At 44.5% G+C, this 15152-nt stretch overlaps 1 protein-coding gene across 1 annotated transcript in view; it reads right to left on the reverse strand.

Annotated features, from left to right (window-relative positions):
- Positions 1 to 15152, reverse strand: part of lamc3 (laminin, gamma 3) — a 136092-nt gene that overhangs the window by 25799 nt on the left and 95141 nt on the right. The window contains exons 13-17 of the mRNA XM_031754575.2: positions 5885 to 6073; positions 5397 to 5642; positions 3902 to 4055; positions 3651 to 3793; positions 3302 to 3480 (exon numbers count right to left, since the gene is read on the reverse strand). Of these exons, the coding sequence (XP_031610435.2) occupies positions 3302 to 3480; positions 3651 to 3793; positions 3902 to 4055; positions 5397 to 5642; positions 5885 to 6073 (911 nt within the window). The remainder of the gene's footprint in view (positions 1 to 3301; positions 3481 to 3650; positions 3794 to 3901; positions 4056 to 5396; positions 5643 to 5884; positions 6074 to 15152) is intronic.

Genomic DNA, 15152 nt, shown 5'->3' on the forward strand with positions numbered 1-15152 from the left:
AGCCGGCATGCTTTCCTGCGAGGACTTTTCCCAGAGCGACTACGCCAACACGTCCGCCTGGCCATGCCTCAGACTCTCCGTGAGGCGCTCCTTGAGGCTGAAAGGGCCGAGCTTGTGCTCACATCGCGACCTGACCAGCAGTTGCGCCCCCCAAACTACTCTCAAATCAGAGCTGCAGACTGCGACAGTGAGAGGGAGGTCGCGGGGATATGCCAGCCGCAGCCCTTGGTGCCCTGGAGGTGTCCCCGTCGACCGACCGACCGCTGCTACCGGTGCGATGAGCCTGGCCACGTGGCGCGCGACTGCCTGGCGCCCGCCCCAAAGGCCAGAACTATGTGGCCTCAGGGGGATGAGAGGGGGAGCGGTACAGCGAGGGGACCACCGCTCCAGCTTCCTGCCCCCCTCCAAGAACGATGCACGGTGGCGGGCCTAGTTGGGCACCTCAAAGGACTCTACCTGAGCTGCTGTGTTGAGGACCAGCCCTGCCAGGCCCTGGTGGACACGGGGTCCACCATTTCCCTAATACGACCTGGTGTGTTTCCTGGAACATCCGGGCCGCTTGTGATGGGTTGGTCGCCCACCGACACCCAGCTGATGACAGTGACGGGGGAGAGAACTGACATGCGGGGTAAGAAACCGTTGCGGATCCGAGTGAAGGATCTGGAGCTGGTGCACTACTTCTGGCTTGCTGACATCCAAGACCAGTGCATCATCGGCCTTGATCTGCTGATCCGCTGGGGGGCCTGCGTTGACACCGCGAAGTTGGCGATCACTCTTGGTACAGAGACTCTGGCTCTCCAGTGCGGTCAAAAGCAGGGAACCAGAGACTGCAGGCAGACGCGGCTGGTTCAGCACGCCATTGACACCGGCTCTGCTCAACCCATCTGTCTGCGCCCACGCCAGCTGCCCCTCTCGAAACGGCAGGGAGAGCGGGCCCAGGAGGCACGGGGCGTGGCTACTGCTCGGGCCACAGCTGACGGAGGGGGATGGCTCTCGTTGACCATGCAGCAGCTGAAGCAGGAGCAGGAGGCTGATGCGACGTTGGTTCAGGTGGGAGCCTGGCTGGACAGGGGTGTCAGGACAGGGGCCCGAAGTGAAGGCCTACTACTCCCAGTACAACAATCTGGAGACCCACGACGGCCTCCTGTACTGGAGATGGCGGGCCCCCGAACAGGGCAAGGATCTCCCGCAGCTGTTGGTGCCTCGGTCGCTGCGGTTGCAGGTGCTCAAGCTTGTCTACGGCTCGGTGGGGGCCAGCCACTATGGGAATGCTAAAACTCTCCGCCGTCTCAGGGGGCAGTTCTACTGGCCTGGTTGTCGACGGGATGTGGAACTTCATGTGCACTGCTGTGACACCTGTACGGCACGGAAGGGCCCCACTCAACGCCCCACTGCTCCCCTGCAGCAGCATCGGGTGGGAGCCCCGATGGAGAGAGTGGGAGGAGACGTCCTAGGGCCTTTCCCCGTCCCCGAGGCAGGGAACCGGCGTGTGTTGGTGGCCAGGGACTGCTACAGGAGGCTGAGGGAGCGGCCGCGAGTGGTTCATGACTACACCTGCCAGGCCCAGGTCAGCACCGGAGTACGACAGGAAAGAGCCTGCAACACCAGGTGCCGAGGGGGAGCTTTCGTGCCTGGCGACAAGGTTTGGGTGTACTGCCCGGTTCGCAAGAGAGGGGTGTCCCCCAGGCTGTGCGGTCACTGGCAAGGGCCGGCGGAAGTCGTGGGGCGGCTAACAGAAGTGGTGTACCGGATCCGCATGCCGGGCCCAGGGCGCGTGGCGGTGTTGCACCAGGAGAGGCTCTCACCGTACCACCCGCCCGCTCCAGCAGCCGCTGGGGCAGGGGATGCTGGTGGCACCCCAGGTTCTCATCCAAGTGACTCTTCCCCTGCTGGTCGAGATCGGCCTGCGCACCGAAGGAAGACACATGGACATTTGCAGGACTTTGTGTTCGGTAATGGGGTTGTCGGGGACGACTGACCCCTTAGGTGGGGGCTATGTAGCGGGCCAGGGCTGTTCGGGGTTTTGTTATTGACATTTATGTTCTGTTGCCATGGTTACGGGTGACGCTCTCTCTGCAACTGTGTGTTTCCGGGTGAGAGAGCGCCATTTTGTGTTGTTGTTGTTGTGGTTGGTTGCATGAGCAGTTTGCTAGCGGCAGTGCTCCTGCGCAGATTTAAATAAATGGCTGTGCTCCCTGGCTAGCTCGCGGGAAGCAAGACCAAACAATACCTCTGTCTCCTCCTTGTCTAAGCTCGCCACAATATGTTGCCGTGGCTCTGAAAGGTTGGGAAACACTATTAGGCCATCCTAGCTGCCATGCTAACATTAGATATTTTCAGAGACATTACTTTGGCAGTTGAAGTGTATGTAAACTTGGGTTGCCAAAGGTCCCGTTTTAACCGGGACATCCCACATAATTTCTTCCTTATTCTAACTTGAATTGTATGTTGATCTTTACCTGCAATGCTGCTTTCTGACCAACAGATAGCACTCTTACAAATATCAAATCTGATTTGACCGCATTTATGTCAGACGAGTGCTTGTGTCCAGTTACAGCTGTCAGTGACTGCCTGCCACGCAAACCAGATTTAAGAAGGAATACATTTTGGTCTGCGTAGCATAATAATAACCTGGTTAATGAAAGCCCCTATTTACAGCATTTTATTTGAATATTTTTTCTCTTTTTTGCTTATTTTTCAAAGGAAATACCCATGTGATTTCTGTATTCATTTACTGTATTTTTCTTTATTGTTTTAGATGAGTAATTGAGTAAATACCAACATTTTACTGCATTTTTAATGTAAGAATATAAACACATGTTGTATATTTACACTATACCCTGCTGGCTGTGCATTGTGCTTCTGGCACGCCAGAGTGTCCCTTATTTGATATTTAAAAAGTTGGCAACCCTAATATAAACCCCAGTAAATACCTAAAGCTAGGCTGGTTAAAACACAGTGTGACACTTTAAAACATTGCATTTTTTTTAAAGTGGTAAGAAAATCCTTCAATTCCTCTAAATATGCTAAATTTGATCTTGATTAATCAGAAGTGTTACTATGATTAATTGTTACAAGTGAGTGGTAATGTATAAATGATTACATTACAGGTTAAATTCCCAACACAGTCCACTTGTGCAGCTTTTTTGGTATCAAGTTTGCCATTTGACTACAAAAGCTTATTTTATATGCTGTGCCCTAATTTGCCGTTTGAAGCAGTAAAAATTCAAAAAATCCTGATTTTGTTCTTCCAAATGCAAATATTAACGCACATAAACAATTGAACCAAACATAGACCCACCTGTTTCTTGACAAGGCCATAGCAAACTGGGCATTCCTCGCACTGGTGTGTGGCTCTGTTGTGGAAATAGTTTAACTCACATTTGTCACACTTGTAACCCACAAAGCCCTGGCGGCAGTGGCAGGTGCCGTTACTGCGACACTGCATAGAAACGGAGCCCATCGGGTCACAGTTACAGGCTTGGTGAGGCAAGATGGGACCACAAGGGGATGGCAGAGCCGAGGAGCAACAGAGATAAACATTTAAAGAGTTAGAAATGCCTTCATGTGTGATCTGTATTAGAGGAAGTATTAGAGGATTAGAGGATGGCACATAGTGCAGTTGTGATGCCTCGAGTAAAGTACTGTACCTCTGCAACCTCGTGATGAGAATCCAAAGAAGCCCAAACGGCAAGTATCACACAGTCTCCCCTCCACTCCTGTGCGACACACACACTGCCCTGTGATTGGATGGCATGCCAGTGACGATGAGCCAATTGGATTACATTTGCATCTGAGGAAGGCAGGAAAATGACACATTAATGATAGAGTCTGCTTCTAAGAATAGTTATTACTGCTTTTCATACGAATCAACTCTGAAGCGCACAGGGGATCTGTTTACATTTCACATCCAATGCCCGGTTGGAGGTTGAAGAAGCCAACTTCGCAATAACTGCAATCCCGTCCGGTCACATGACTGAGGCAATGACAATTTCCTGTCTGAGGATGGCATTCATTTACATGCCCAGATGTTCCAGCAGAACTGCAGCTGCATGCTAAAGGAAATAAACACAAAACTTGAAACAAAGAAATCTGTTTGCAGCTTGCAAAGAGCTTGCAGTACAAGATACGCCTACTTTGTATATCTTCAACTGGCACACTGGAGTTTTGGTATTTGTCATCTATTTAAATAGGCTAGTATGACGAACAAAGAAAAATAAAGTTTTGATTTTAAGAACAAGCCACAATGATCCAGGAAAAACATCTAGGGATATGCATCTTTGTGTAGACCAAATTTAGCCCATGAGTGCAGTTACAGTTTGATACCTTTACATCGATCAAAAACGTGTGTTTTGGAATCTTTATTGTCACAATAGGAGATGTGGGTTACTTGTTCATCATGTTCCAAACACATGTTGCTAACAGGGAAGTTGCAGAGTGCCACTGGTGGCCAACGTGTGCAACAATCATAACATAACATGGCTGAAGTGTTTTTGTTTTTAATTTTCATTTATCATTCCCTATAAACGATTCTAGTAATATATCAGCAAATAGCTAACACAACATCTTGTTTTCACATCTGCAGTTTTGAGTGCTTTGTTTATGTTATACAGCTTGATTTCAGTCACCAGCCAAACTAAATATTACATTTCTAATGTGTAAGACTCCTACTTATCACCTTATCCCAGTTTATCGATTTATTATGAAAACAATGAGAAAAGACAAAGACTAGAATAATAGAAGTCCTATATCCCTCTGCGGTGTTGTTCTGTTCTGTAGAGGCTCAACTGTGGTAGAATGAAGCATAAGAAAAGGATAAGAAAATCAAAGGACAAACACGTCACAGCTATTACTCTTTGGTTTCTGTCTGCTTTTGTAACTTCAGTTAGTTTTTTTTCCGCTTTCCATTCTCCCAGCCCAGCGAGTCTCTTCTTTTTTTGTGTTATCTTTCTGACCCACAGCCATTTGTTCAAACCATTTTCAGCTTTTGCCTTTCATGACTCAAGACAGCTATACCTGTCAAAATAGAACTCTTGAATTGAAGGCAATTTGAATGGACTATTTTTTCCTCTTTTTAAAAGTCCAACCCAAAGGTCAAGTAGCCTTTAATAGAATATGCCCATTACTTTATTGTAGCTTTCTGGTTGTAAACACAACAATATGACAATATGAATTGTAATACAATGCTAATAGAGTGTAAATGCAACACTGCCAGAAAAAAGGTTGAATGCAGTGGATGTTTCATGTCAGCATACATAACAACACATCCAAGGGAAGCAAACCAAACACATCTATAAGTGCAGGGAAACTCTTACAGGAGTACGATCTTTCATTGCTCATCTTGCACTGACATCTTAGCATCATAATAAATTACCGGCACACTCTCGGTTACTCACGCTTGCACTTCTGGCCCGCTGTCTGGTCCAGGGCGTTGCCGTAAAAACCCTGCTGGCAGCGTTCACAGTGATCACCCTCTGTGTGTCCCAGGCACTTCAGACAGCACCCAGTGACGTGGTCACATATTCCCACGGCGTTGAAGTCCACATTACCATTGCAGTTGCATCTCACACATGGCTGAGCTGCCCCTGAGAGCCCTAGGGGGTCACCATAGTAGCCATCTTCACACCTCTGACAGCGCATTCCTACACAGGGAATGAGGTGAGAGAGAGACGGGCAGGAAATAGATGAATAAGTGAGAAAGAACACTGCTGGAGGTCACCGTCACCCGACCTCAGCTCAAATTAAGGTGGGGTGCGCTACAGCCACCATCTTTTCAGTATCACGCTGTCGTGCGGAGATGCTCTGACTGCTTTGAACTTGACATAAAGCTCATTACTCAGTGTGCTTCCCATCCATATGAATTTGTTTAAATCGTTCACGTCACCTGTCTGTCCTGCAGGGCAGTTGGTACAGACCACCTGTCCTGTCTCTGCAATTTGGACACAGCTGGTCTGGCCTGGGCAAGGGCAAGGCCGACAATCACCAGGTGCGCCAATCAAAGAGTTGCCATAGTAACCATCCAAGCAGCGCTCACAGGTCGTCCCGGTGGTGAAGTCTGAGCAATCACATACACCTGAAAAACACACAAAAAAGACACATTGGTAATGCACATGCACACCTGCTTAGGCAGTGTTGTTTATCTCACAAACAGGGGACAGAAAACGACGTTTCCCTCATCACCAGCAGAGGACGCTGTGTCTCTGACCATCACTGCACCTACTCCCCATAGATACTCCAGCTCTGTTAATAAAAGGGGAAAAAAGAAGAAGAAAAAACACAGTGCTCTCCACAGCCCACCGTGGAGAGTGCAAGACAACTAAATTCACCCAGTCTATAATTGCTTTGGGAAAAATATAAGCCAAATGCAGTCCGAAAGACCTTCAAGAAGTAAAGCAATTCCCCCTCCTAGTGGGAGAGATTACCAATTCTATGATGTCCTAAAAAAAACAAAAAAACAAACTGTTGTTTTGAAACCTCTTTTGAAGAACAACTTGCACCTCTAAGCCACTCTAAAGGATTTACTCACGTGCGAAATGTGTTGATATACATGCGCGTGCATAAAATCCCCGATGAATTCTGCTCGATTTACCGAGCTGCTTTTTCTGCCCTCGTGCCACATTTCAAATCCATTAAGCTACGAGTAGTGCTGAATGATATGACATGATAATCGTACAAAATACCCACAGCAGTGGAGGCACTGATATAATGTATGGGTATATGGAGTGAATGTAAAGCAGTTTTCGGTGACCTGCCGTGGCTCTGAAGTCGCACGCTGAGTCGAAGAGACCTACGTAGGCCTTCGAATCTCGCAGCGGTTTGAGCAACAGCAACTTCTGAAGCCATTAAGACAAAAAAATTCTGACATGATTAAATGTGGCACATTAGTGTACCACAAAATAATAAGTGCTAACATTCTTGGAAGACATTAATAATAGGGTATAAAAATAGTATCTGCATTTGGGTTTCTGTGTGTGACTGCACATATTTTTTTTTGGTGCACTGCAAGAATTTTTTTTTTGTGCTTTTTTAGTATTCATCAAATGTCTGGATATCAGAGCAAGCATTTGAATCATCACTTAAAATTTCAAAGTTTCTCAGATGACTTTGGCAAGGGGTGGATAACAATAATTGAGCTCATATTCTACAGAACACCAGTAACATGCATCACAAATAATCTGCAGGCATGTGATTTTTTTTTTTTTTTACTGAGTCCTCATTAAAATTTCTCATCACTCCTCTCATAGCCTACGGTGTAATTCAGTGAAAAGCTCTCTGCTGTGCATTTTTAAATCAGCTCACACCACTGAATATTGGAGTAAAGAAATTCTTGCCTCTAGTTATGGGGGGGAGTCACCGCAACCAGTGTCCCCCCCATCGTGAACCTGTGAGTATATGAGAAGGAATAACAGCTGCAAAGTCATTAGCGGTAACAATTATGCTGTTACCTCATGAAGCGTAGACTTCTGGGTAAAAAAAAAAAAAATTATTAGTTCTTCGATGATGTGAGGTGAATAATAGTAACTTTCAAGCATGTAATGCCAGTCATTTAAACAGAGCATTTAGCAATAATGATTGTTTCCAGCATGAAGAAGTGAGTCTTTCTTGAATTTCACAAGGCATTCCAATGACACTGATGGTGTGCAGTGTCAATCCCCAATGAGCCATAGTAAATTTAATGGCAGCAGAAATGTGCTGACTTTACTGAGTGTGAAGATGACTGAGCGTGATATGAGGCAGCGGAGCCACCGAGGGCCTCCTCGACGCTATTATCATTTTATCGGCTCCTCGGAAAAGCTAACGGCACGGATCGCAAAGTGGAGCTGAATGGCAGGACCACGTGACGCTCCTCATCGTCACGATGACCGCATCCCTCGAGAATCATTTTATCAATGACCGCTCGCTCGGCCTGTTAATGAACTGGGATTTCTGTGAAGCTAACGTCTGGAGCGGCGTGTTTTGAATCCTTTGACAAATCCACACAATCCTCCTATTCTGCTTTCACATTCTCGCGCTCCTCCCCTTTCAGCTAAGGAGCACTGCTCTTCAGTGCTCTGCTCTCCTCTCCTTGTCTCTTTTGTGATGGCAGAGCAATATTTCTCCTTGTTTTTTTCTTCTTTTTCTTAAAGAGGAGCCCTCCATCATATATATACATTACCCTCCAAAGAGCTCCTTTCTACCAGTGCTTATTCTACCTGCGCCCCATCCCTGCACTCATTCTCTCTGCAGGAGCGCATTCACACCCAGGACTAATGCGCTTCATTAATGGAGCCACTTGTGGCCGATAGAAATACAGTGGAATGCATCACTCAGAGATAGCTGCAGGGACGCAGGCGGCCACTGTGGAACAAATGAAAGACAGGCGGCTTCACTCATTTCTCTCGTTCACATCTGAGCATCATTCACTGCTCCTCTCTCAAACGGAGCCGTTCTTCCAAAGATAGCGGTTATCGCCGCTCGTGGTCGCTTGTAATAACTTTAGCACCAGATGGAGACAGAAAAGCAGGAAAGGAATTCCAAGGAGAGATGGTTCTTAAATATTTTTTTTGTGTGTGTGTGTTTTGTTTTGAAAGAGATCATAGCCCAACTCTCCTCTGTTATTACATTTGCCTCTAAAGTATCAAGATTTATTTTCTGACTAAATTGAGTTTCTTCAGATCACCGCGTGTCACTCTGCACCATCTTGGGAGGTCTTTCTGAGAATGAAGGGCGACGTGTGGGGCCCTTGATGACGTGTGAAGCCAGACACACAAGGAAAACAAGCAACTCAGCTGTGCCACTTAAGTGTTTAGGCTACTCGTCACTTCACGACTCAGCACAAACATGCATGAAAATAATCGTGGACTATAACAGATTCCTACATTTTCTGTGCCCCCCCATGCATATTAAACAATACTGCAGCACGGATGTGATTTCACAAACATGAGTTTTTCAAGAGCTCCACATTTTCCAGGAGGCTTGTCTCCTTAGCCCACTGGAACATTAAAATGCTTCTGGCCAAGGAAATTTATTTACTAATGCATGTGAACACACTGCTTTAATGAAGGGAAGGAGGAAAGAAAAGCAGAAAGGCAGTTACAGAGAGAGAACTTTTTGGCCTGCCACTTTAAGGCCTCAAGGGTGGAAGCCGGGTTAAATCTGCTGCGCGACTGTTATGGCGATGTTGTTCTCTAATTTAACACAGATATGCTGCTAGTGACTGCTGCTGCAGATGTGGCTTGTCAGTGGGCTCTGAATAAGTGGACTGCTGCAGAGGAGAGAGGGAGGGGCAGTATATTGTGTCCAGCGCCATACATAATGTGTGCAGTACGGATGACTGGGGAAATACGTTTTGTCGTGCTGTGACTGTGGAAAATAAATGCATCAATTGCTGTTTTGTGTATAGATGCTGTCAGCCAAATTGTTACGGCCAAGGCCCCCTGGGTATCCCGGGGATGGAAACTCTAACAGCAGTGGCTGTAGCTCATGTTGTCTCACTCTGGCTCTGGGTTACCTAGATGTTAGGGAGGAGCTGAATAAGAGATTTATGATGTCTTATCAAATGCTAATTCCATAAAACTGCTTAAAAAGCTAATCAATAATAATATTAAACTGCTTATTCTTTTTTCATGTAATTAAAAGATGAGACTGTTATCTGAGACTTAACTGTAAGATCCCCAGTGAGCCATGTTATATGGCATGAAGAGACAAACTCAGGATGTTTGACCACTCCAGCCGTCCCCTAGACTAAAGTTCCTCAACAACTAAACATTTATGTTTATAGGTTTGGAAGTTTATCCTTTTTTTTTTTTATCTTTGCACGTGTTAGATGGATTCCCATGCATGAAATTTGAATTGCAGCACACACACTGTATAGATGTTAACCTCAGGATGAACTGTAACAATGTTGGCGGTTGCGTATATAAAGTTTTATCGTCAGGTTAAAGGTGTTTAGTCTCTGAGCAAATAGCCATCAAACTAATGACAAACAAGCTCAAGTGAAAAGGGGGACCTACTAAACATTATAAACCCAGACTGCATATAAATAATTGAAGTAGCAACCAGGATATCACACGTGCTTTGAGATGAGCACTTTGACCTCCACCATATTGGTGCTTTTGAAAGTGGACCTGCCGACCAAGCAGTGCACGCTCACACTCCGCAATCAGAAAGTGCTTGCTTTGGGTCAAATCATCAGTAAACACGATATCTCCTTTCACTGCTTTGCCGATGATATTCAACTATATTGTGTCCTCAATCCCGGCATGGATAAAATCATCATATGCTTTGAGAGCATCCAATTCTTAACAGAAATTCCTTTAGCTGTTGACGATAAATCAGATTTTTTTTTCTGAGACATTGCAAAATTGTGATTTATTTGCTTAGACTAGTACATTTCACTTTACTCTGGTCTCAGTCAGTCCTCTCTGTCCCGTCTACAGCCTGTCCATAATGCTGCTGCTGGGGTCCTCACAGACACATGAAAAAGAGATCATATTGCACCTCTGGTAGCTTCTCTCCACTGGTTGCCAGTGAGGTTTGGAATCAATTTCAAGAGCTTCCTGCTTGTTTACAAAGCCTGTCATGGCTTGACTCCTTCTTACATTGCTGACCCCTACAACCCTGCTCAGTTTCCAGGTCCCACCGGTCAGATGCTTCTGACCGTCCCCCCACTCTACATTTAAACTCAGAGGAGACCATGTGCTCTCTGTGTTTACCCCCAAACTGTGTAACAGCATTCCCTTCAAAGTCAAATTTTCTCCTTTCCTTTGAGTCTTAAAACTATGCCCGTGCCGCATTCCAGATACCTTGGAGCGCATTCCAGAAAAAGCGAGAAAACTTGTTTTGGTTGATAGCATCACTAGCAAAACAGCACAAGACAGCATAAGACTTTGCACTTAAAAAACACATTAATCCATAGAGTCTGGTCAGTGCTCTACATATGGCTCATTTAGCGAGTCAAAAATACATAACAGTGGCGGTACAAATGAAATGTTTACAGTTTTACTACTGTTTATGTTCAGTGCCGCCATCTTGGATCGCTAACTGGATTGGATTTACCACCTCGGGGTATTATGGTAAGTTAAGGAGGCATTCCACAAAAATTTCTGACTGGGACTACCAACTTCTTCAGGACTGCACCATTAAAAGTATTTTTACTTACTAGCATTTGAGTCTGTCTGTACCTTTTTTGGCCAAGACTGTGTATGTTTAGCACCTACTAAGATATATTTCACTTATTTCTTATCTATTCTTTTTTTTCTAATCCCCCTTTTGTACAACACTGGTCTTCTTGAGAAGATACACTACATAGACAAAAGTACTGGGCAACCTACAGATTACACCTACAGGAGCTACTTAGCCTTAGAAGCCCATTCAATGAAGCTCCTTGTGCTCATGTTAATACCAAAAATGGTTTGGAACTCAGCAGTCACTAAATCAGTACAGTGTTGGTGACTGAGGACTAGACGACCCCGCTCTGTAACTTCATGTGCTCTGTACTAATTAAGCTGATTGCGGAATATGAAGGAGAGAAGACATTTATGATTTGTTGCAGTGGCATCCTATTACAGTAGCATCGGTGAATTACCCATTCTCTCACAAATGTTTGTAAAGGCAGACTGAATGGCAAAAAGCTTGATTTTATGGACCTGTGAAAATGGGACTGAAAACACCTGAATTTGAAGATTACAAGGTATGGCCCAATACTTTTGTCCATATAGTGAAGGTTCACCTATCATGCTGCAAAATTTGAAACCAGCAATTCAGGACATATACACAACAATAAAGTCTTGGAAGAGGCCATAGAACATTATAATTGAAAGGCTATTTTCTCACATAAGACTATACAATCTGATTTGCAACCAGAGGAGTTGGCCCTCGCTGGCTTTTACAATATATGCACATTTCCAAATTAGCTTCACTCAGAAGCTGCTTCATCTTTTGCACACAATCTGTGATTAAGCTTAAAGAGTTAATTCGTTTATTAGAACTAACATTAGTCCAAAGCACCATCATGGTGGTAGATTTTTTTCCCTCTTGTTTTTATTCTTTAAATCTGTGCCTATCTGTAAGTGGTCAAACATTCTGAATCCAATTAGTACCTAATGTAAGGAGCGGTTTTAATGTTCAGATCCTCAGTATGATCCTTCTCAGGGCTTTTCCAATTGTTTCCAGCCAAAAGCATATTGCCACATCATTTTCATTATAAAATAATTAACATAAACAACGCAATAATGGGTTCATGTGGCACAAAACTGCAATTTAATATTGTTATTTTAAAAGTCAGGCATGATTAAAAACAACACTGGGTCTGTTTTGTTCAGTCATTTAACTATTCTCTCTCTCTTCACACAAATAGAATATTATAAATGGGAAATCACACACGAGGTAGGTATTTGTGCATTTTTATTATTATGAAGTGATGGGATTAAGTATTTAGTTTATAGGGATTTGAAGAGGAAGCTCAGTCTGATCTGAGCGAACGTTAGCTGTGTTTGTAAATCCACACTGTGCATTCATGAACTGGGATCATTGGGCCAGTTTATAAATGCAGACAAATCACGTGTTTTCAGCACTTGGCTTTAATATTCAGGCTATGAAGACGGCCAGCTTCATTCAGTCTACCACACACACCTGAATACAGCATGTGCGTCTCCTCCAAAGCCACTGAATAAAAAGGTCTTTCTTTTCCTTGTTCTGTTTCATAACAGCATATGCTTGTTTCTCACTTTGACATTTGTGCAGGGCCAAATTTTTGAATAATGTGCACTGGTTTTGCATAACTAAATGTCACACCCACTGCAGTCTGGTGGAGGAGGTCAGGGAACTGAAGCATTTTTTTTCTCCTGGTCTGGGCCTTTGAAATGGAATGAAACACCAAGTGCTCCTGCAGCGAAATACATTGAAATCAGGCTAATAAAGGCCATCACCCAGAGTACCTGTCTCCTTGCATCAATTAAGGTACAGATGAAGAAATGACCAAGTGTGCTGCTTACTGCATGCTCATTAGAATGCCAAGTTAAACTGGAGAATGCTGTGAGTCAGTGTTTACCAACAAAGGGGCACTTTAGAAGGAGATAGAGGAAGTCAGGGCGCGCATTTCCCAAATGCCTCCTTAAATGCCATCGTCAGCCTCTCTAAGGTCATTAGTTGGAAAAATCTTTCAGAGAAAGTTGAGGCAGAAGAACTGATACAGAGGGAAGCTGGCTCTAGTGGTGGCTTATTCAGCCCCTTAATCTCTCTGGTGGGTTGCATTTGTTGCAGGCTAAGCCCTGAAATGCCTGGCCTGTATCAGCATGATGGGATATGAGGAGCGACAGTGAGGGGAAAAGGAAGTGAAAAAGAGCAAAATAAGACAGATGTAGTCCGTTACAAAGCATCTTTCCATGTAATTTCTACTGCTGATCCTATTTGGCACGCTTTACTTATCTCCTCACGACCAGCACATTTATTCTACACAAAAATAAACAGAAAGATAAACAATGTGCACACTCTGTCTGCCTGTCTTAGCTTCTAGTCACACTGTCAGTGATTGCAGATTTGAAAAGGTTTCGACCTTTCCCCTGATGAAATCAGTTCAGACAAGGAAAACTCGGTGCAACGAACTAGCTACATCCATAAAATTACACAAAAAAAGGAATTTTACCGACCTGAACACAAACAAAAAATAAATAAATACAAAAATTGAAGCAATGTCCTCAGAAAAACCCCCCACTAGCATTTATTTATAACTGGTTAAAACAACTTAAAGAAGCACATCTACAGACCTGTCTTAAAAAGTTTTCCAGTGAACATCTAAATGAGTCAGAGAAGGTTTGGGAGAAGGTGCTGTGGTCAGATGAAACCAAATCAAGCTCTTTGATATCAACTCGACGGGCCATGTTTAGGGGAAGACAATGGCTGAGTATGACCCAAAGACACCATCCACACAGTCAAGCACGCAGGTGGAAACATTATGCTTTGTGAATGGGACATTGTGCTTTGTGCTAAGGGTTCAGGATGACTTCACTGCACTGAGGGCCAGTGAAAGGGGGCCATGTATTGCAAAATCTTGGACCAGAACCTCCTTCTCTCAGTCAGAACACTGAAGATGGGTTTAAGTGGGTCTTCCAGCATGACAGTAACCCAAAACATACCACAAAACATACCTCCAACAAAGGAGTGGCTAAAGAAGAAGCACATTAATGTCATGGAACGGCCTAGCCAGTCTCCAGACCTACGTCTGATAGAAAATCTGTGGAGGAAGCTGAAGCTTCAAGTTTCCAAGCAGCAGCCAAGAAACATAAAGGATTTAGAGAGTTTCTGTAAAGAGGCTGCCAAGGGTTCCTCCACCAAGTACTAAGTCAAGTTTTGCTGGAGGATCAAACACTTATTTCACTCAATGACATGCAAATCAATGTATAACTTGAAAAAACAAGTCTTTTGCACAATGCTGTACATGAGGTGGATGTTGCAGCTTTTATATATACCGACCACCTCCCAGTGATGGTAGTGTTTTCTTAAGACGCAAGTATAAATGTAATGCACCCTGTAAGAGAACACAGGTCTATTAGAAAGAGGCGCTAACAGGGGAACTTAGATAAAGCTCCCTAACACTCAATAACCAGCACAGTGTTGAGAGCATCGTGTGTTTCAATTGTTTCTTTGATTAATGAGTGCTCTCCTGCAATATGGGGTGCATAGAAAATTGAGTGTTCCCATTTTATCTATACATTATAATTATGCCTCCATATCCCCCATGAGATTATAAATTAGGGCCTCTGCCCAATTTTATGGATGGTGTATATGCAATTACCACAGCCAACATGCTATAAAGAAACGCGTCCGGTCCTGCGGTGTAGTAAAGTAAAGGTTTGTGAAACTGTGGAAACCTATAGAGTACACATATGTTCTTTTTTTTTTTTTTTTTTCATTCTAACAACATATGTCTGACTTCATTGGCCCTGCAGCACAAGAGCTCAGCAGAGAACGCAATTTGCTTGTTCCACCACAAATATTAACATTTCCAATCTGTTGTGCTGCTCTACAGCAAATAGAACCAACACGACTCAGGGAGTGTTAATAAATCATGATTATGAAGCACCATTGGCTGCAGCTTCCCTCGGCAGCCAGCGAATAAATTCCATCCCAGTTTTGTCTGTGGGCACACCCCGCATGATGATACAAGTCGTTAG

The sequence above is a fragment of the Oreochromis aureus genome, linkage group 7 (assembly GCF_013358895.1).
Source record: "Oreochromis aureus strain Israel breed Guangdong linkage group 7, ZZ_aureus, whole genome shotgun sequence".
Lineage (NCBI taxonomy): Eukaryota > Metazoa > Chordata > Actinopteri > Cichliformes > Cichlidae > Oreochromis > Oreochromis aureus.